The sequence below is a fragment of the Vigna unguiculata genome, chromosome 10 (assembly GCF_037176805.1).
Source record: "Vigna unguiculata cultivar grain cowpea cultivar isolate G323 ecotype 2 chromosome 10, ASM3717680v1, whole genome shotgun sequence".
In the NCBI taxonomy this organism is placed as follows: domain Eukaryota; kingdom Viridiplantae; phylum Streptophyta; class Magnoliopsida; order Fabales; family Fabaceae; genus Vigna; species Vigna unguiculata.
In genome coordinates, this window is record NC_140801.1 from 1,750,285 (window position 1) to 1,772,691 (window position 22,407).

At 33.1% G+C, this 22,407-nt stretch overlaps 2 protein-coding genes and 1 pseudogene across 4 annotated transcripts; all 3 read right to left on the reverse strand.

Annotated features, from left to right (window-relative positions):
* Positions 1–359: 359 nt before the first annotated feature.
* Positions 360–10,750, reverse strand: LOC114165067 (eukaryotic translation initiation factor 4G-like). 3 transcript variants are annotated; one of them, XM_028049723.2, is made up of 10 exons: positions 10,359–10,743; positions 7,646–7,770; positions 7,267–7,404; positions 7,056–7,126; positions 6,895–6,951; positions 5,524–6,687; positions 5,118–5,400; positions 2,443–4,819; positions 926–1,120; positions 360–840 (listed from the first exon to the last, which is right to left on the reverse strand). In XM_028049723.2, exons 1-10 carry the CDS (start codon positions 10,514–10,516, stop codon positions 507–509), a joined length of 4,902 nt encoding a protein of 1,633 aa, XP_027905524.1. In that variant the 5' UTR covers positions 10,517–10,743; the 3' UTR covers positions 360–506. The 3 variants fall into 3 exon arrangements, with proteins under 3 accessions (XP_027905524.1, XP_027905523.1, XP_085524164.1); XM_028049722.2 differs by having other exon boundaries at positions 2,443–4,837; XM_085668038.1 differs by lacking the exon at positions 360–840 and adding an exon at positions 1,473–1,563 and having other exon boundaries at positions 981–1,120; positions 2,443–4,837; positions 10,359–10,750.
* Positions 10,751–11,835: 1,085 nt separating this feature from the next.
* LOC114167211 (receptor like protein kinase S.2 pseudogene) lies at positions 11,836–14,844 on the reverse strand (annotated as a pseudogene).
* A 3,990-nt stretch (positions 14,845–18,834) lies between these two features.
* LOC114165761 (large ribosomal subunit protein uL16) lies at positions 18,835–20,921 on the reverse strand. The gene is made up of 4 exons (XM_028050331.2): positions 20,790–20,921; positions 19,955–20,456; positions 19,255–19,336; positions 18,835–19,054 (listed from the first exon to the last, which is right to left on the reverse strand). Exons 1-4 carry the CDS (start codon positions 20,797–20,799, stop codon positions 18,983–18,985), a joined length of 666 nt encoding a protein of 221 aa, XP_027906132.1. The 5' UTR covers positions 20,800–20,921; the 3' UTR covers positions 18,835–18,982.
* Positions 20,922–22,407: the final 1,486 nt, after the last annotated feature.

Below are 22,407 nucleotides of genomic sequence, written 5' to 3' on the forward strand. Positions count from 1 at the left end.
ATTTTCAGAAGATGATGTGATATGCAAACTACTATATGCAAAAAAGATTGCTCATTATGGATCGTTTTGGGAGATTTAAAAATAAAAAAGTTAGCCAATAAATATAAGAACAGGATGAATTTTTTGCTTTCGATCCCAGCAAATCTATTACCAAGTAAGATTATAAAGCTTTTTATTTTCTAAACATTAATGAAATACAAATAAAAATAATATTGTGGAGGCTCATTGAACCTTTTATATATAGAAAGAAATATGTAAAATGTTTGTAAAGGTCGTCATAAAAAAAATGACTATACCTAGAATTTCTTATGATTAAATGAACGTCTTACAATTGAAGTAAAGATGATGGAAAAAGAATATAAAAAATAAAGAATCCCATATAAAAAAACTCTATTCACCCATTTCACAGAAAAACCATTCTCTGCAAATTGAGTACCCAAAAAAACACTAGTCAAAACAATTTTCCCTTCTACACAAAAAGACATCGAAATAAGCATAACTACTATCTAAATAAATTTTTCCAACTTCCTTGATATTTTAGCATTAGGTGGCTGGAAAGTTTTCAATTGGAAATTAGAGCTTCCTGAAAGAATCTCATTCAGAAGCACGTCTCCCTTTTCATTTTGAATTACCTCCAACGTGCTTCCAAGAACATCACCTGCAAGTCCAATTTCTAAGAGACTACCTGGCTCTTCTCCACCATCATGTATTAATTGTGCAATCTCAGTAAAAGTTGCTACTTTCTCTATTATGATTTTAGCAAAAATTCGGCCAAGAAACTCAGCTGCTCTAGGGGCATCATTAACGACATCCTCCAGTGTACAGAGAACAGATTCAAACCTAGCCAACATACAAAGGAATCAATAATTGATAGTTGCCTTCACAATAAATGAATTTTCCTTAACTATGGTTAAATCAATCTTACCCTTTGATGAGTTGGACTTGATTCAAGGTGTGATGTTGAGATTTCACAAGGTTGATGAGTAGTTTGGTCAGAAGATCTCTTTCTGTATCCTTTCTCTCAAATGAATCTGTGACCCAGAGAGAAACCATAGAAGGATAGAAGCTTGGAGAGTTCAAATCTTTGACACACAAAACAAGTTCATTCTCATCTCTAGCACTGAAAATTGTATAAATTTTAGTCAGATGATTAAATGATGAGAACATTGGAATTAAATTCACCAGTATAAATTCAAAAAAAGAAGGAAAAATTCACCAGTATGTAAATTTAATTTGGCTAATACACATAGCATAAAAATTCATCATGGCAAAGTTGTAACAAAAAAACAAAGATTCCTGAATTTGATGTAGCAGCAGAAAGAAACTTCACATAACCTCCTTTCTAAATCCAACACAAATATAGGACATTTCAACACCACTCCAACTGTGCCTATGATATTGTTCAGGAGTCATTTAATTTAAGTATTGAATGTTCAATCCTCCAATGAATAGAAAAAAAAAAAAATTGGTACCATTATGAGATGATGTCTATATGTATGCAAAATAATTTGTAAGTTGGATACATATAGGGTTGACAAAGTGGGTTGGGTTGAACCGGTGAACCTGTAAACGGTGCAGTGGTTCAGACGAATGTCAATAACCAATAATATTACAAAATTGTGAACATCCATTTGAAATTGTTTTTTCATGCTTTGCTAGTCTTCATTCTGTCAACCAAACATATAACTACTTCTTTTACTTTAATAGCAAGCATATAACAACTCAAAGTAGTCACCCCAGAATGCGTATGCTAGGATGATTGCTATTATGAACAAATTACACGCACACAAGGGCGACAAGGTGCCTCCTTGCTACACCATGATTGTGACACTTTCACATGCAATTAACAACTATGCTCCCAAACTAGTAGCATATCCATAGCCTATAACGATATTCATATGATACCAATGCACTGTATTTTTGTCATATCCTCTTTTTTCTTAATGCGTGCCTACAACCACAACTTCATTTTTTTACAAAACATTTATATGCACATCACTTGCATATTTATACATGCTTCCTTGCTTACTAACAAAAACAAATAGACCTAATATCAATATTTAAATATCAGCATCTTCACATTTTTTTTTCAATTTAGAAGTTTTTCAAGATAAATTTTTGGTTATGATTTGAAGGTCACACACACATCAAAAGAGAACATGAGTTTGATTTAAAATAAAACATATTGTGAACAAAAAGTCTTGTCTCAAGAAAAATACTTCACTTTATTTGAAAAACAAGACACATTAAAGATATAAGAAAAAAAGATTCCCACCAGGAAAAATTGAACATTTCTAATATAAAATGGTTTTACTTAAAAGATTATATGTGTGCAGTAAGTTGTTTGTTTAAGCTTCCCAACAAAAATATAACTGGCCACAGAAGTTGTAACTACGACAAAAAATGTGCTGTAGAGAAAGAGTGAAAAAAGAAAAAAAAAACCTGTAGTATTCTCTTATAGCTGACAAAGACATGTCTCTCAGTTGTTCTTCTGACAAAATCTTATCTGAATAAGCATTCTGAGAGATTATGGACCCTTGCAATTGAGCAGCAGGTGAAACACTCCTCAAGTTTCTGTTACCATGGTTTACATTATGCTCAGGGGCAATTGATTGATCATGAGTAGATGGACCTAAAGACCTGTTAGTACCATGTCTTGACCCAAGATCCTCCATTGAGTTATATTGTGTGCGCTCTGATGAATTATTCTGAGCATTAAGCCCTGCAGTCATTATATGAGGGTCTCTAGGCAGAGGAACCACATCAGACATTGGCAGATTGGAAATTGTGGTTGATCCTCTCATAGACATTCCCCTAGCAAGACCACCTTGAGGTACCAAGGTTATAGAATCATCTCCTAAAGATCTTTGAGGCAAAGGAACTGATAAGGTCTTAGCTTCATAAGATTGTTGTTCCTCAAATTGAGCATCCTGAGAGCCACCATACCCACGTGCTTGAGTTGGAAGACCACATAACCCACCCATTTGAGAATTAGAAGATGGTACTCTTGGACTAAAATCAATGGGATTCCTTCTACTCGACTGATTGTTACCAGGACCACGATTTGACCTACCACCATGGGATTGCCTTTCCTGAGCAGCATCCCTATGTACCTCCTCAATCTTTTTGGGACCTTCTACTTTCCTCCTTTGTTGCCATTTATTCTTTCTCAAATCAATGGCATCCTTCAACATAAACCTCACCCTAGAAGATAAATTCATGTTGATTGATAATAATTTCATCCTTTCAAAATATGCATCCATATGTTCCTTGGCTTTTGGATGGTCAATCATCTCCCCAATAGTACTCATTAGCTTGCACAAAGCTTCAATGTTTTCTTCATCTGGATCTTGATATTGACCCAGTAACTTCTTGATACACTCATGCATTATCCTTTCTGTCAACATTTTCTTCTTATATAGTTCTCCAATCAATCTAATGTTTCCCAACATGCGTCTTCTTGCTTTAACTCTTCTTTCTTCCCTTTCCTCAGTAGACTGCTTAACCTCACCCTCATCAGCCTTATTTGCTTCTTCTTCTTCCCTTTCACCCCTCTCAAATTCCTCTTGGCACTTGTTTAATAATAACCTTTTAAAAGTTATTTTTTCATTGTCCTCACTAAAATCAGGCAACTCAGAAGCCAAATGTAAACAAAAGTTGGCATACATTTCACAAAAGGTAGGTTCCATAAGAGCTTTCTCAAATATTTGTGAGATGACACCAATGAGGGTGATTGCATTGTCAATATTAACTTCTTTCACCTGTTCAAAGAGTTTGTCAAAATTTTGTGGCGTTAGTTTGTTCAAGATAGCTTTCAACTGCCTCTGTTTTACCTCTTCCACATCTGTCACTTTACCCACTTCGTACTTATTCTCAGCTTTGTGCATTATTTGTAAAGGAGTTTGGTTGGGAGAAGGAATTAAACCCCTCTGCTGGTAGCTAGCAGATCGCTGCCATCTCTCCCCATTAGGGTTATTTCTTCCACCTTGATTTCCCCCAGATTGCATTGGCCCAGAAAGGATCCCTCCACCATATTGTAGAGGTGTTTGTGCACGAGGGCTCCTTAAAACACCAAAGTTGCCTCCATGACCAAATCGAAATCCTGAATTTCCTCCCGTGCCTTCTGGACCGCGTCCACGAAAAGAACCAGAAACTTTGTTCCATCTATCATCCTCCATAACCACATCGCCACGACGATCCATCCGAGACAACCCACCTACAGCTCTTCCAGGACTAGGATGTGAATCACGCTCAAAAATATGAGAGCCGCCAACATTGGCATTCATCAAAGCTCCAATGTCTGCAGTGATTTCAAAACCTTCAGGAAGATCAATGCACTGCTCTACAAATTTCAGAAGGAAATCACGTGAATATTTTTTTGTTGTACTTCCATGTCCGTCACCTACATTTTGAGATATGTCATGAACCTCCAGTTTAGGGGTAGACATCTCAGCAACATCCTCCCAATCATCAAGCTCAACTTTATTATGATCACATTTCTCACTGGCTTTAATATCAGACTGACCAACATCAAATTGTTTCATGCTTAGAGAAGTAGTAACACTTTCCTTGTTCTCAGAACTTAAGACATCTCTCTTTTCCCCAGGTCCCTTGTATGCATTATAGAGATCAGAAGTTGACCCAGCAGCATCTGCTTTCTGAAGTATCTCTCTTCTCTTCTTCTTTCCTTTAGATGTGTTTTTCATCTTATTTGGTTCTATAATTGGTCTATCCTTGGTACCTGACTCAACATCAACATTCTCTGAATCATTCTTAACATGCTTTAGTGTTGCTTTTGGAAGATCAGTGGACTGCAGATCTGATGAGCCAAAATTTCCTGAATCAAAATAATTTGTATCTAATCTACCATTTCTAATAAAAGAGACTCTAGAATAAATAACTAGACTTGCGTAAATTATCACTGACTCTATCATATTGTTTATTAAAATTTGCAAATTCATCTTATTGTGATAGAATTTTCAAGGTCAAGATCCCAATGCCCAAATTTGCAAGATCTTTTTTGTTAATTTAATTTTTGTTCCATTAAAATTTAATTGTTTGTATACTTTAGGAGATGACAGATCACTTTTATCATAAAGCTTTAGTTTTTTGTTTACCTTCAACTAATTTATATGTCTTGTCAGGCATCTGATTGTGAACTTTGTCAATAGCTTGTGCACCACATCCTTCCACTGAAGCATAAGCAGAAGCTTCTACAGACCCATTTGTCACCACTTCAACACCAGTAGAAGTTGTATCAGATCTTGGAAGATCTTCAATAGTAATTGCTGCAGAATTATTTTTTTTAATTCCTAAAGCATTGGACAGTCCAACATCAGATATATCTTGATCAACAACTCCAGAAAGTATAGTGTCCATTGTGGGAGATCGTACAGAAACCTGTGGAAAAAGACACAAAGTACACCTTACATTCAAGCACACCAAGATCACATAATACTGAAAAGTACATCCATTACATTCAAGTGTGCATTCGTGTGCATGAATAATAATTCACGCATATACCTGATTTTGTGATATTTGATCTTTCTTCCCTGGATTTTTGTCCTTCAAAGAGTTGGAGATACCGAGAGATTCCCTTCCACCTTCATTACTAGACACATCTGCGACAAAATCACTAGAAAACTTAGCTCGTTGTGGAGAAACTTCTGAAAAAGTTTCCGAAGATATTGTTGAACCAGGGGATTCTCCATTTTGAACATCAGCAATACAGGAATTCGACAAGGATGAGTCCACTATAGTAGTTGTACCATTAGGCTTAATGGTCATAGATGTAATCCCTGTTGGAGTGCTAGTTTTATTAGTAGGCAAGGAACCTTGTGAAGATAAATTCATAAAACTCACACCTTGCGGACCATGGTGCAGAGGAAAATTAAATGTTGGTGGTTGACAATTAGGAGTCATTGGGCCACTTGTTAATGGGAGAGAATTAGGTGGATAATAAGGAGAATTTGTATTATACGAGTTGGATGAAAAATAGTTCATAGGATGAGAAGCCGGAAAAGATTTAACAGGCTGGGATTGAGAAGGTATGATAGGATGTGGCCTAACACCAGATGACCCACCATTTGAGTATGCATCCATCCTTTTATCAAGTCTTAACTCTTCATGTGTCTCAGGATGAGTTATCTTTACATGGGTAGTTTTCCGAGGACCAGCAAATTTTCCTCCTTGCTGTTGTGGATATTGACAACCTATGCCAATGCCCATGTTGCCTAATTGATTACCCATTTGAGGAGAATAACTAATGTTTTGGCCTTGATGCATGATCCCTTGAGGATGCATTGGATGAGGTTGAAGACCTGGAATAAAAACCGGCTGTTGCACTTGTGTAGCATTACCAATTGGTAAAGGCATCGGTATAGGCATTTGGATGGACGTTGTTGTCATGCCCTGAGATTGAATCTGTGGATTAGCACCTCCAAACTGTAAAGGAGCCTGTGATTGGTGATATGAAGTTGACATTGAAATCCCAGTTACAGGAGCAACAAAGGGTTTTGAGATCTGATTTACTGAGGTTAAATTTGACACCTCAGAATCCTTGTTTGCCTTAATCTCCTCAATGTTAGATTGCTCATTGACACCAGCATCTTTCTCATGTGAATTCTGCTGCTTTGGAACAGGAGGAATTGGATCCGAAGACACAGATTTGTCAGAGTCATCAAGAGCCTGAAAGTCAAAGAATTATACCTCAAACATAAGCATTCCTTAGTATGGAAAGACGGAGAACAAGTTCATCTTCAATTATTGAACACTAATATCACTGATAATGTCAACTTTAATTAGACATACAAAAAGAATAAGGAGGGGGGATAGTAACTCTTTGAATGGTAGTACAAAAATTAAGGAAAGGAAGTGAAAAAAAAAAATGCATACCTGATCAGGCTTCTGCTTATCAAAACTAGGAGGAGCTGAACTTGTACGAGCAGGAATCTGTACAAAAGAACAGTAACATGATCAATTACTCTACTCACGCCAAAATTCCACAAAATGTGTAACGCACCATATTCTAATCAATTAATATACAAGAAACTTACTGCCATCCCATTAATGACACCAGGAACAATGGATCCAAATTGAAAGGGGAATGCCTTAGACTCATCATCTCCTGGTACAGACATATATATTGATATTTCACAAATCTCACACAGAACATAACTAACTTCTAATAAGAAAAATTATTTTGAAAAATAAAAGTTGTTAATGGACATCTAACGTACACAACAAAAATGTACAAGACTAACATACCCTTAGCAAGGCTTGTGGGAAGTACTGGATCAGAAATTAAAGGGGGCAATGAAGCAGTTTCAGCCTTTGGAACAATTCCAGTGCTCTTATGCCCAGCTGATGATTCAGATGACTTTGTAATTGGTCCATCTGGTGCACCTATCATGCAAGATAAATGCATTACGTATAAAAACAAAAAAGAAAACAAATCAAAATTTATAAAACACTTAATCACTTCAAAAACATCAGAAGATTCTCCTATTAAAAAAGAGGGAAGGATGTTTCACAAATAATTCGTCAGAAAAATTCTACGGAGCAACATAACCAGACACTAAAAATCAATGAAGACAAGAATTACAATTTTTTCCAGAAATAAATAAATATTACTCCCAAATCTTACCATGTAAGTGGATACCATTACTAATGATCCGGGCAGCAGATGCATTATTTGACTCCGTTGAATTTCCCTGGGAAGGATTTAGCCTAGATTGCCCACCTTGTGCATTATTAGACTTCTTGTTAAAACTATAACAATCAACATGCATAATTAATAAACCAATAAAGAAGAAAAAAAAATACACAAATCATAATGGTGTGGAAAAAATAATTTGAGTAACGAATCATCAAACCACATGTCACAAAAAAGAGAAAATAAAAGGTTTTCACAACTTTATAATTAATCACATACAATGTACATACATTTAACTTTTCCATTCATTATAACACTACCTATTACACATAAAACACATCTAAACTCCACAAAAGAATCCTAATCTATACTTTTCAACACTATTGTATAAATGTTATACATACTTAGTGTATTATCACAATGTCAGTGTTTAATTCCTTTCACCCGAATAACACTGCACTTTGCACTTTAGTACTAAAACAGATCCAAATTCCAGAAAAATCTCAATATACACCTTAAAACACTATTTTACTAACAACAATTAATCATAATCATAATATATAATTTATTACACACACACACACACACACACACACACACACACACACACACACACACACACACACACACACACACACACACACACACACACACACACACACACACACACACACATATATATATATATATATATATATATATATATATATTAACACAATATAAATATCGATTTTTTCATCCATTACAATATTACACTTCATAGATTAAAATACAATAAATTCTACAAAGTCAACAAAATAAAATCCTAATCTACATTCATCACATCAACACTATTCTACAAAATTAAATCAAACAATATTCTTTATTAACTTTCACCAAAATTGATTTTTTGTTTTTTCATTTGTTATGATACTACACTTTAAACTCTAAATCACAATCCAATTTCACAAAAAAGCAAGAAAAGGAAATCTCAATCATAACCATCATAGTAGGATTAATTATACTCTTATCGTAACAATAATATCAATATTTAATTCTTTTCATCCATCATAACAAGACATCTAAAATGCATCCAAATTTCACTAAAAAAAACTAGAGCTAATCTACACCCTCCAACACTATATATTAAGCAAACAATGATAAATTACAGTTTGTTAAATATTTTATCACAATCACAGCATTTTATTATTTTCATCAATCATAACATCATACGTTGCACTCAAAAAAATGTATCCAAATTAAAAAAAAAATAAAAATCCCAATCTACACTCTTCATCACTCCTATACAAACATGTTATTAATTTGTTACGTAGTATCGCTTAATTCTTTTTATACATTTTAACACTACATTTTACCCTCTACATCTAAATTAAATAAAAAATAAAAAAAATCAACCCACACCCTTCAATACTATTTTAAAAACAATTATAATTTGTTTTATATTTCACCACAATCATAATGTCAGAACTTAATTTTTTTCATTCATCATAGCACATTTTAAACTCTAAAACACAACCAAGTTGATGGATAAACATCAATCCAGATTCTTTAATATTATTTCACATATAGTAATTGATTGTATTTTATCACATATGTTATCTCAATCACAATGTTATAATTTCATTGATTCCTTTTATCAATTAAAACACATTGCTGTTACACTTTATACACTGTAAACCACATTCAAACAACTCGTGTAAACACATCCATTCCTACCTATGCGTGTCTGTTATGTATTTTATAAAATAATAAAATTATATTCATTCAGTAAAGGGTAAATAGTCTTGTTGAAAAATGACACCAAAACTGTTAAAAAAATATTTTATCCCCTTCATATAAATAAAAGTATAGATAAAAACAAAATCCCAATCTCCAAAACCAACTTTATTTTACCTACCTACAAACACTAAAAAAAGAAAATCCACAAAATCAACAAATTAAGTCTCAATCAACATCTTCAGTACTATTTTACAAACAATCAATTACAATTATCATTACGATTTGTTGCATATTACTTCTCAATTACAAAACTACTCTTCACAGTTTAAAACACAACCAGATAAAAAAGAAATCCCGAATCTACATCCTTCAAGACTAATCTACAAACAACTAAATATAAATTATAATGTCACTTTTTTTTTATTAAAATCACAATGTCAACACTTAATCATATCATTACACTTCACACTCTATTATGCATCTAAATTCCAAAAGTTAAATCTGAATCCACTTCCTTCAACATTAATCACAGAAAAACAATTAAGTACAGTGTTACACATCATATTATATATATATATATATATATATATATATATATATATATATATATATATATATATATCTAATAATTATATAACAATCACAATGTGAATCCTTAATTTTTTTTTTCCATTATAGTACTACACTTCACACTCTATAATGCATCTGAATTCCAAAAATATAATCTCAATCCACATTCTTCAATATTAATCACAGAAAAACAATTAACTACAGTGTTACATATTATATTACATATATCATATAATTATATAACAATCACAATGTGAACATTCATTATTTTTTATCCATTATAGCACTGCACTTCACACTAAGAATCATCTTGCATCCACATTGGCGACATTATTACTACAACATCAATCAAAATTTAATCACGAAACACAACACATGCAAAAATCTAAAATGTGAATGGCAAGCCTAAACTCACCTTCGGGCAGTGGATAACGAATTGTTTGACGGCGCGATTCCACCGCCATCGCCACCAGCTTTGCCGTAGGAACCTCTTTGCTGGTTAAAGGTGGAGGATCGTCCGTTTCTTCTGTAAACGACGTCGTTCTTTTCCACCTTTGATTGATTGAAGGACATATATCCCAACCCCTTCGAACACCTCACAGCAATGCAGTTTCTTCCACAACGAAAGAAAAAAAAAACGCAGAGAAAACTGAATCTCGTTCTTCAATTCTCGTCGAAAACGAATGAGAAAAACAGAGTGAGAAAGAGTGTAGTGTGCCTATGATTTTGTTTCGTTAGAGAAAAAAGAGAAAAAAAATAAAATAAAAATAAAAATGAAAAAAAAGAAGAAAGAGAAAAGAAAAACCCAAACAAATACCTTACAGTGTGGAGTGAGGGAAGGGTCAAAAGAAGAAATAGCCTTTTTAGGAGATCATCACACACACAATTCCAATGAGTTGCGGATTTTGTGACACCTTTTATTCACACTCCCTTATTTTTCTCTTTTTTTTCTTCACTTTATCATTAATTCACATTTATTCTTGTTTTTATATAAAATGTGGATCTATTTTCTTTTTCAGAGTGAAATTTCTGTAATTAATTTTGTGTAATTATATTTATACAAGAGTTTTATACTAGTATAACATCTATGTTTCATCACCTCTACATGAATAAATATTACATTTGTTCAAATGTATATTAAATATATATTTTTATGCTGTAATATTGTCGTGTCCAAAAGTGTTGGTTTTCTGAAAAGTTTTGTTACTAAGGTTTTAATTTGTAAACAGTTTCATCTAATCTGTATCCACCAAATGCACTGGTTCAAGAATAATGTCACTTTCATCAAAAAGAATTGGGATTGATTTGGATGAAGATATATGTCTTTCACACAACAAAAGTGTTTGATAATACTTTGTTCATTCACTATGTATAGCCTTGAATCAGACAAAACCAGAATCTTTTCCTTCACTCTGTTGAAATTGTTAAAATTATATACAATATGTTCTTGAAACTGAAAAACTACAGAATAAGTCATTTTCAGAGAAACTGTTGAAAATCTCGTATCGTCGAAGATAAGGTCAATTTAAGGTCAATTTATAATATATAAGTGAGTGAAAATCTCATCTTATGAACTGATTTTGTGAGATTGAGTACGTGTTTGGTTCTGCATCAAATTGATGTAGAATTGATTTTCTAACGCAGAATCAGTATGTGTTTGATTTCCAAAATTAATTTGATTTCCAAAATCAATTAAAGAGTAAAAGATTCACGTTGAATAAGAAATAACTAATTCTTGTTTCTGCGTTGAAGAATTGATTTAGCTGGAATCAATTCTCCAACACCGAACCAAACACACCTTGAATTAGGCTTAAAATCTCTTAGAATCATGGATCAAAGTCTATTCTAACAAAATTTGCTAGTTAAACTTAGTTCACTTTCTATCAAAAATATATCATATATCTAGATGCATCTTTCATTCTCCGTGTTGTATACAATCAAGAGATAACAGTCCTATATATGGTATGAATGCTTTGACTTGAATTCTAGAAACCACCTCAGAAATTTTAGCAAGAAAACTTACAAGAGATTTTTTTTTGTAGTTCAGTTTAAGATGATTGTGTCATCAAATCTATCTAGACCAATGACCACCTGTATGAAAAATATGCAGAACATAAAGATACAATGTTAAACACAACTCTATGTTACAAACAAGCTTTCTATGTTACAAACCATCCTATCCATTTTGTTCTTCATTGTATTCCTAGAGCTTGGATCCTCTTGACCAGAGACAAAGAGCAAGAGTTTCTTTCTCTCCATTCTTCACTGCTCTCCAAGTTCTCCCCCATGATTAATTTCTCATTTCCATCAAGAATGCTCACTATCTGTCTTGTGCTTGGTCTCAGCTTTGGATCAGAACGAGTGCATGCAACTCCTAACCTCACCAATCTCATTAGCTCCTTGTGATTGTACTCTCCATTTAGTCTTATATCAGCTAGTGCCTCAAGTGATCTTTTTCTCATCTCAAATTCATGAACCTTCTTCACCAAAAGCACCTCAGGTTGCCTGAAATCCACAGCCTTAAGTCCACTCACAATCTCAAGCACCACCACACCAAAGCTATAAACATCAGCAGCCACCGTTGCTTCTCCTGATTCCACATATTCTGGTGACATGTAGCCGTAAATCCCACAAACAGACTTGTTCCTGGTGCTGATCACATGATGGCCATGCTCATTCCTTGACAGAAACTCAGCCAGAGCAAAACTACCAAGTCTTGGTGTCATGTCAGGTTCAAGAGTCACTGCTGAAGAGGTTATGTTCCTGTGAATTACCTGTTCATCCCATTCTTCATGCAGATAGAGAAGTGCAGATGCAAGTGATTTCACTATGTTGTATCTATGGTGCCATTTGAGAACAGAATAACCCTTTTTAGTAGGATTTCTGTGATGGTGGTGAAGTTGGTGGCTGAGAAATCTTCTAGCTGAGTAATCATACACCACAAGCATCTCTCCTTGCTCAGTGCACCACCCTCTGAGCTGCACCAAGTTCCTGTGGCGAAGTTTTGCAAGGTTTCTCAGCTCATTGGAGAATCTCTGGCGCAGTGCAGGGCATGTCTTCAAGCCAAGGCGTTTCACCATGACATGGCAGTGGCCATCAAGGACTCCATGGTAAGCAGTTCCAAAGTCTAACTCGGCCACCCTTTTGGATTCTGAGAAGTTCTCTGTGGCTGAAACAATCTCCTTGAATGGTATCTCCCTAGGTGTTTGAACCACAGAAAATGATGGCTGCTTATGCATCGTTCTCTTGCTACTCTTGGAGGAATTAGTTCCACCTCCACCGTTTCTATGTTCAGCTTCAGCTGTTACATATATGGTATTTCCTGTGGCAGTGACATACTTTGAAATGAAACTAGCACGATTGCTACAACTTTCTGTTCCTGTGCCTGAACCAGTGCCTTTAGAGCTGCTTGGACTAGTCTCAGATGAAGAGGACAAAGAGATGTACATAGGATGGGAGTGAAACGAAGGAAGTGTTGGCAATGGCAATGACATAGCATTTGACATGTCAGAAAGTGCTTCTACAATCCACTTCATGCTTGGTCTCAACACAGGGTCATGGAGTGTGCACAAGAGACCTATGTGAAGCAAGTTCTCCATCTCAAAAACCTTGTAGGAACCTTGCATCAGCCTTGCATCCCCAGCATCAACGAGCCTCCCTTCATCACTGAGCCTTCTGATCCAATCAAGCAAGATGATTTTCTCATCTGGGTATGTGAGATCAATGGCTCTCCTTCCAGACACCACCTCCAACACAACGATTCCAAAGCTGAAAACATCAGATTTTGAGGTTGCAACACTCCTTCTCTGGAAGCTCTCTGGTGGCAAGTACCCAATTGTGCCACCAATCCTTGTGGTCTCACTCAACCTGAAATGCTCAAACTTGCTTGATGCTGCTGCTGATGATGCTTTCCCAGTCTCATATTCATACTCAACAAGGTCATGCTCAAGCCACCTTGCCAAGCCAAAATCCCCCAACCTAGCATTGTAGTGGGAATCAAGCATCACATTGCTGGTCTTCACATCCCTGTGAATGATCTGAGTCTCCAACTGCTCATGCAGATAGTGCAACGCACAAGCCAAACCCTTCACAATTTTCCCACGCCTCACCCACCCAAGTGCCTCCTCTTTCAAGTTCTTCCGAAACAGCACCCTGTCAAGGCTGAGATTAGGCATGTAATCATACACAAGATAAAGTTGATCCTCAAAAACACACCAACCCCTCAAGGGAACAAGGTTCTTGTGGCGAAGGTGTGCCACTGCTGCTAGTTCTGCTGCAAAAGTCTTCTCAAACTGGCCACCTTTCCCTGCCAAGCAGCACTTCACAGCCACCACTGTTCCATCACTCGGCATAACAGCTTTGTACACTTTGCCAAAACCTCCACTTCCCAGAACCTCCTCCTCAGAGAAACCCCTTGAACCTATGTAAAGTTCGGCATAGCTGAAAATCCTTGGATTGTTGCTGTCCCTTCCAATCTTTGAAGAGAGTTGCACACCCTCCATGTCATGAAACACACAAGATGATGATGAGGCCTTGCTTTGTCTTGCACCATGTTGGCATAGATTCCACCACTTTGACTCACACAACCTTGTTAAGGAACCTTGAAGGGTAGCAGCAACATGGCCTCCACATGTCCCTTTGGCCTTAACCTTTTTCTGTGTCCCTTTATGCTTTGGTGGGGTTGCATGAAGTGGCTCTAGTTTATCATAGTCTGAGGGCATGACAAGGCACAGGTGTGTGAGCTGCATAGTGTTTGTTGTGAGAATGGATGTTGAAAGCATAAGCATAAGCAATTAGCTAGGACATGGAGATTGCAATGAATGGCATTAGTGCTAATGCTGCGTAGGAAAAAGATGTTGAAGTTTGGGTATTTGATGATGATGGCAATGCCATTGTTGATGGATTTATTCAACGCGTTAAGTTTGCACGGTTGAATTGAGTGCAACCATTTGCCAAATTGGAACCTACCACCACCTCTGATATGACGTCTCCAAAATCATTATTCTTTTGTATTATCACTGTCCACTTCATGTTTCTATAGTTTAAAATGTTCTGATCGATCTGTCACCGTGAATCTGAGGTATTATCTGCTCTAAAAGAAGTATTTTGTTAAGAATCCAAGTGTGAGTCTAAGTCTCACATTGGCTAGAAATGAGAAAGGGGAACTCTATATAAAGATAAAGATCCATAAATTCATTGTCTTAAGGTTTTGGATTGAAATTGGTATCAATGTCTTATCTGGTTGGACTCAAGTCTCATGGTGTTGTATCTCTCCGGTGAAACTTCCTCTATATACCTAACATATTTAAACTACTTTTGATCTCGATTCAATGTTTAAGTTATGGAAGAATCATGCATGGTTAAAGCTTATTTATTTAACAAGAAGATCAAACTGAGTTTAACTGGTTTTGGAACAATTGATTAACGATGAAGCAATGTGATCTGTGACAAAGGTAGAAGGATTTTAACATGCAAAATTTGAAAAGTAAAAGTTGATAAAAAGGAGAAAGAAAACTTCTAATGAAAATGATGAAGCAACAGAAAAAACTAACATAGTTTTGGCTTTATGTCAACGGAAGTCCTTGTCAGTTCTTCACAAAAAAACAACTACAGAAGCTTTTTTTTTTCCCATATTAATTAAAAAAAAAAATACACCGATAAATAAACAATCAAAAATGAAAAATAATATCGTACTTTGAGTCTTTTTTTTTAGTTAAAAACTCGAGGTTGTTGAGATATCTGTTTTCACATATAGTTTTTCATTGAAACTGTTGAACTTTGTTTGCGTAATTGTTGGAAAAACTAAGCCGTCGTACGTATGTGTCTGTTTTAAATTAAGGAAAATAGTTGGATTTTTTTTTGGAGTATTTTGAAAAAAAAAATAAAACGAATTAATTTAATTAAGTACTGAGAAAAACAAATATGATGTGATCACTTTTATGTGTCGAAAGTAAATAAATGCATAACTTAATGGTTAGCATGGAAAAGATAACTCACTAACTTAATGGTTAATCATCTTTTCTTCGTTTTAATCATTAAAATTTATTTTTCTAGATGATAAGATAACGTGTTATTCTCTTACTAAAGAAGAAAGATATTTCTTGGTAAGGGTAAAAGTAAAAGTTCATAAAAACCATAAAAATGGAAAAATATGAATAAAAATCAACAATGTTTGCCACATGCCAAAGAATGTCTCAATCAAATGAAAAAAAAAAAAAAACTAGGTTCATTATTTTGACATAAAAACAAAAACCCTAAGCATATCAATGTAGGTGATACATAACTATCTCTTATACGTGATTGTGTTGACAATAGTTCAATTCTTAAGTGTACATATGAAAGGAAACTTATTGAAAGAGATCAATTTCATTTTGACTTTTTTTGTATATGCATGATATAGGATAAAGGTTCTGGGTTGTTCATAGTTTAGTTTTAATCACTATTTTTTTGTAAAATATTAAAATAAATCATTGTGGCATACTTTTGCATGAAGTTGAAACAATTAATGTCAATCAATTTTACAAACAAAAAATAATTAATTATTATAATAACTAATTTAAATAACAATTTATATATTAAAATTGATTGAAATGAATAATGTCTCAAAGTCAAGGTTTGTTTAAGTTATTTATGTAAACCAAAAATTTATGTATGATTTTTTTGTATGCATATGAATACGACATGCATTATCATTTTAAAAAGACTAATTAATGTTAGTGTTACTCATTTTTTATGTTTCTGCTTCATGTCATCTATTATATCAAACGTATTTTTATTTCTTTTGTATTACAAAATACCTCGCTAGTTTTTTTTTTTTTTTGACATAGATAACATTGCTAATATAATAAAAATAAAACAAAAAACACCTTAATTTCATGTTTTTAGATGTTTTATCAAAATATTTTGATTAAACTTTTACTAGAAATTTTCATATTATATGAGATTTTTCTTGTAAATTTGTTAAAAGAATTTGCAAGAAAAGTTCTTTTTCTGTCATTTTTTCTAAAAATTTTAATAGATAAATTTCTTCGTGGGTAATCATTTTCTACAAAATTATAAAATTTATAAGTATTTTTTACAAAATTTGTTGCAAAAAGTGTTTTATACAAAATATTTTGCAAGAAAATTGATAACAATTTCTTACAATTTTTTTTTCTCAACAAAATTTGTAAGTATTTTCTACGAAAATATTTTCAAAACAAAATTAACAGAAAATTTTAGTTTTTTTAGTAGTGAGCGTATAAATTAAGAGATAAATAATAAAAAAATATATTAATATTGCTAATATTCTTATTTAATGTTTTTTTTTTTTTTGAGTAGGAGTTAGACACAGTATTAGGTAAACCAACCAAGTTAAACTAACATAACTCTGGTTTAATGCATTGATCTTTAGAGATAAACTTATTTAACACAAAACATTAATAAGATTTGAAATTGTAAAGACTAATCATTTTGGGATAAATAAATAAAAAAATTAAAATAATGATGTGAAAAGGAGATATAATATTTGTTTAAACCAAGCTAGTGCTTAAAAAAGTTTTATTTAATTAATTAGAATAAGTTTTGTCTGAAAAAAAGAAAAAAGAAAAGTAGAATTATAGAATGATTTGGTTGAATTTAGGCCAACCTCAGTAGTACACACTCACCTAATATCACAATAGAATCATACCAACCAACCATCCAAAGTCTCCAACCAAACCACCATTACTACCACTTTAGTTTACTTAACCTAATTCCACCAACTGAAATTTCAACTCATGCATTCAGAAAATCAAAGATGAAAGAGTTTACATAGTATATATCACTAAGAAAACATCAAGTAATCATAAAACAAATCATTTTCCCATGTAGTCTTTCATTTACTATGTGATGTCTATTTTCATATCTCATAACAATGATGAAACATTTCATAATATTTAAAGGCTTAATTATTTTTTTAATTTTTAATAAATTTGGATATTTTTAATTGAGTTCTTTAAAGAAAAAAATCTGTGTCTATAAGATACTTAAAAAAAATTATACTTTGAGTGTGATGTTTTGTGATTAATATAAAAATTCACATTTATGAATATGTAAAGACAATTAAGCAAAACATAATTGAAAATTAAGCAATATGTTATGACAGACACATAATTGAAAAACATAAAAGTTTTAAATACTCGATAAACAAAAACTTTAATAAATACTTAATCAAAAGTAACCAAGACTTTAATAAAAACTAAATTAAAAATACTTAAAATTTAATAAAAAAAAGCAATTGGGGATTAATGATACATGAAATGAAGTTTTAATTTTAATTATGAGGAAATGTAATTTTTCCTTTTTTTTTATATTAAAAGTTCTTGGTGTTATTTCTTTACATATTACTAATCTTAAACCACAAATATTTCCTAACAATGGTACAGAAGATAACTTGATTGGGGATATTTTCATAATTTATTTACTAGAGTGACAATGATAGAAAATTACAACTATATTCAATGGGAAGACAATAATGATTTAATATGATTTTCATAGAAAACTACTATAGAAAGACGATGACAATGAAAGATAACTATTTTCCCTGCAAAGTTGGACACAAGAAGTTAATGGTCGAATTCAAAATTCAGACAATGCTTGAATTCAATTCTTGACAATGCAATGTTTTACTTATCTTCCAACTAAACAATATTAATCCGAAATGATATCTTACCTCACTTGTGAAACATCTCTACGGACAAGATAAACTTAAAAACAAATAATTTTTACTTAAGAATTTATTATTATTTTTCCTATAACGATTACCCATGCATGATTTTGAAATTATTTATGCTTGTTTAAACACACATTGTTGCAAATATCCCTTGTTAACAACCGTCAATGTTGTTGTTCACCATATTCGTCGAGCTTAATGGAACATAACAAAATATAACATTAATAGTATCCAGCAAAGTAAGAATTAACTCAAGTTGGTTCAAGATAATGTGCAGAAAACACAAGCAAAATCCACTATTGCAAAACAGATATGATTAAAAGACAAATTTCTGAGTAACAAACAGTCTAGGCGGTAGCACTGGACAAAAAGGCTCTTCCTGGTTGGCGATTAGCCAATGGTCCATGGCACCCAAGAAGCTGCAAAATAAAAAAAAACAGAACATGTAACTCAGAAAGGATCATTGCCACTAATAATAACTAATTTAAGACACAAGGAAAATCTCATTCAGAAACACAATTTGAAGCATTCCCCAATATAAAATTTTCAGCATGATAAAATGTAAGTGCTATACAGTTTCAATCACAGCACATTGCATTATCAAGCAACTTCACATTACCTTGGCATTGACACCATCAGGCATAATCCTGTTCTCTGACTTGAACTTCAAATAGTCAGTGCGGTTAAACTTGGTGAACCCCCTAAACAAGAATTTAAAACCTAGAGTTAAAACCATGCACAAATTGTACAAATCTATATATATTATCAAATTGATACTCAAATTGTAAATTGTTGAAAACAATAAAAAAAACTTCAGATATATCCATATAGGTTATATATAATGTCCAATGTAAACTAGAAATAGACAAAAACAATTTAAGCAGAAATCACAGAGAACCATTAGTAATTTTGAGTTTGTAAAACCCCTATCTTGAAAGAATAAAAGCAATGTGATTAAATAGATAAATGGAGAACATGCATTAAATGAGTGAGTAACAAATGAAGTAGTGGAACAATCAAACAGGATACATTCACCACTGTTCTTTCAATTCCTTTTCATTTCAAAATTTAAGCTCGCCGGTCTTCATCTTTCTTTCATGGCAATTTAAAGAAATATATGAATCAAGTAAATTGTACACAAATCAGAGATTCATTCAAGTACTGCACAAGACAAACTAATTTAAGATTCATATACGATATAAATAGCAGGTACACAATTTTCATTCAATTGTGAATCAGAAGATTCTGATAACTATACTTTTCACAATTCAAATTCAACAACTGTGAATAAGTTAGCAGTCATGTCTCCAGATACATACCACTTCCTGCTAACAATAATCTTTTGGCGGCCGGGGAACTTGAATTTAGCACGGCGGAGGGCCTCCTGAGCATGGTGGCTGTTGCTGTCCTTGCAGCGGACAGAGAGCAGGACCTGGCCAATAGCCACTCTAGCACAAGTACCCTGTGGCTTTCCAAAGGCACCTCTCATGCCGGTCTGGAGCCTATCAGCTCCGGCACACGAAAGCATCTTGTTGATCCTAAGAACATGGAAGGGATGAACCCTAACCCTCAAGTGGAATGCATCCTTCCCAGCAAATTTTGCCATGTACTTGTTGCACGCAATCCTAGCAGCCTCAAGAGCCTCACTTGAAACATTCTCCTTCTCCCAACTAACCAGATGCACACAGAAGGGAAATTCATCAACACCTTTCTTCTTCATGCCAACATCATAAATCCTGATCTTAGGATCAGGAACACCACGGCAAAACCGCGATTTCGGGTACGGTTTGTTCTTAATTTGACGATAGCACCTTGCTGGTCCTGAATAAAGCACCACAATAACCATTCATGAATACCACATCTAGTTCCACAATTACAATACAAAAATAAATGCACACATTCAAAACAAAACGTGAGACACATTTTGAGACAGAACAACAAACTAATGTTCCAAAACAATGAATTCACACATTCTAAGGTTAATTCTAATACGGAAAAAAAATGGATTTGCATTCAATTTGCAGAACCCACAAGCTAACACCACATAGAAACATAACCCAGTCTCTTAAGAAGAAAAATCGAAAATTTCATTCAGCTAAGTGAGCGAAAATAAAAAGATGCACGAAAGGAAAAGGTTAGGCTGTGAGCGCTTACTTCTACCCATGGCTACGCTTTTGGTTGAGGCAGAAACTAACCCTAGAAAATGAAGAAGAAAGGGTTTTATTTATTTTATACAAAAGCAAAAATGGGCTTACTGTTCATTTTTAATTTACAAATGGGCTTTTCTGTCTACGCTCAACTTTTACTTCCTGCGCCTCCATCATTACTGTATTATCCAATTTATATGTGTTAAATTTTTTGAAAATATTTCAAATTAAATATTTCGAAATATTGTAATATATATATATATATATATATATATATATATATATTAAAAAGCTTGCTCCAAAATATTTATGGAATAAATATTGCAGAATGAAGAGTTTTAAAATTATACGGGTGCAAATAGTAAGTATATATTTACACTCTCAATGTATCTTTTATTGAAGGATGGGCTTTTGTTTTGGGCCCAATTCTTGAACATGGCCAGCCTCCATGCTTTAATTATCTAACCTAGTAACTAATATACATATGTTTGATAAATGATTTAATTAGTTACGTGTTCAAAAAGTTAAGTGTAACTAAAAGTTATTTTTAAAGGTGAATATTTTGTAGGTTTTTATCCCTTTTTTTAGTTTATCTTCAAATTTTAAGTCAAAATTTAGAGATTAAAAATATATTTATTTTTAAAATAATTATCTCATAACTTTTTCTTTTTTTTTAAGAAATTAGACCTGCAATGCAAAATCAACTTATTCATGAGAATTATATGTATCACAAAGTTTTCACGCTATTTACATGGACATAAATTTATTATCAAAATAGATAAAAGAAGTTTAAAAAGTATTATTGAAGAAGCACTACAAACTCCATAACAACAAATGTTGTTGCATAATTGCTCGTATTTGCATAAAAAGTACGGCTTTGATGTGGAAAAAAATGTTCATAAGCTGATCACAAATTAATCCTTCTAAATTTTCTTTCTTCACCTTATGTATTTATTATAATGTTTTAATTATTTTCTCTATGCACTTCTACTCGTGTGCTTTAGGTTTTTTGACAACTCTTTTTGTCTCTAATTTCAAACTTTATGCTAACAGAATTTATGAATTTTACTTGTTATTATTTTCAATTTAGTGATCAATTATAATTTTTTATTTATAATAATGACTATTTTAGTAACTAATAATTTTTTATTTTGTAAATTATTATCTAAATTGGTCACATAGTGACTAACTATTTTTTATTTTTATAATTGGTTTCTAATTGAAAATTTTTTTGTAATGGTTCTTCAAAAAATTATTGTTGATGGATCAATTTATTCTCAAAGGGGGTGATGCTAATGCTATACTTAATATGTTGTTTTCATTGGAGTTCATATTAATTTTATACATGATGAAAGAGATTATGGAAATTACTGATTGTCTTTGCCAAGCTTTCCAAAAACAGTCCCAGGATATACCGAAAGCTATGCAATTGGTTTCTTCTACTAAAATTTTGACTCAAAAGTTAAGAGAGGATGGTTAGCAAAATGTATTGAAAGGTCTGATATTGTTTTTGTGAACAATGTGATAATGATATTCTTGATTCTAATTCTACTTATATTGCACTGTCATGATCGTTTTCGACATAAAAAAGATCATGTCACCGTAAAACATCATTTTAGGGTGAA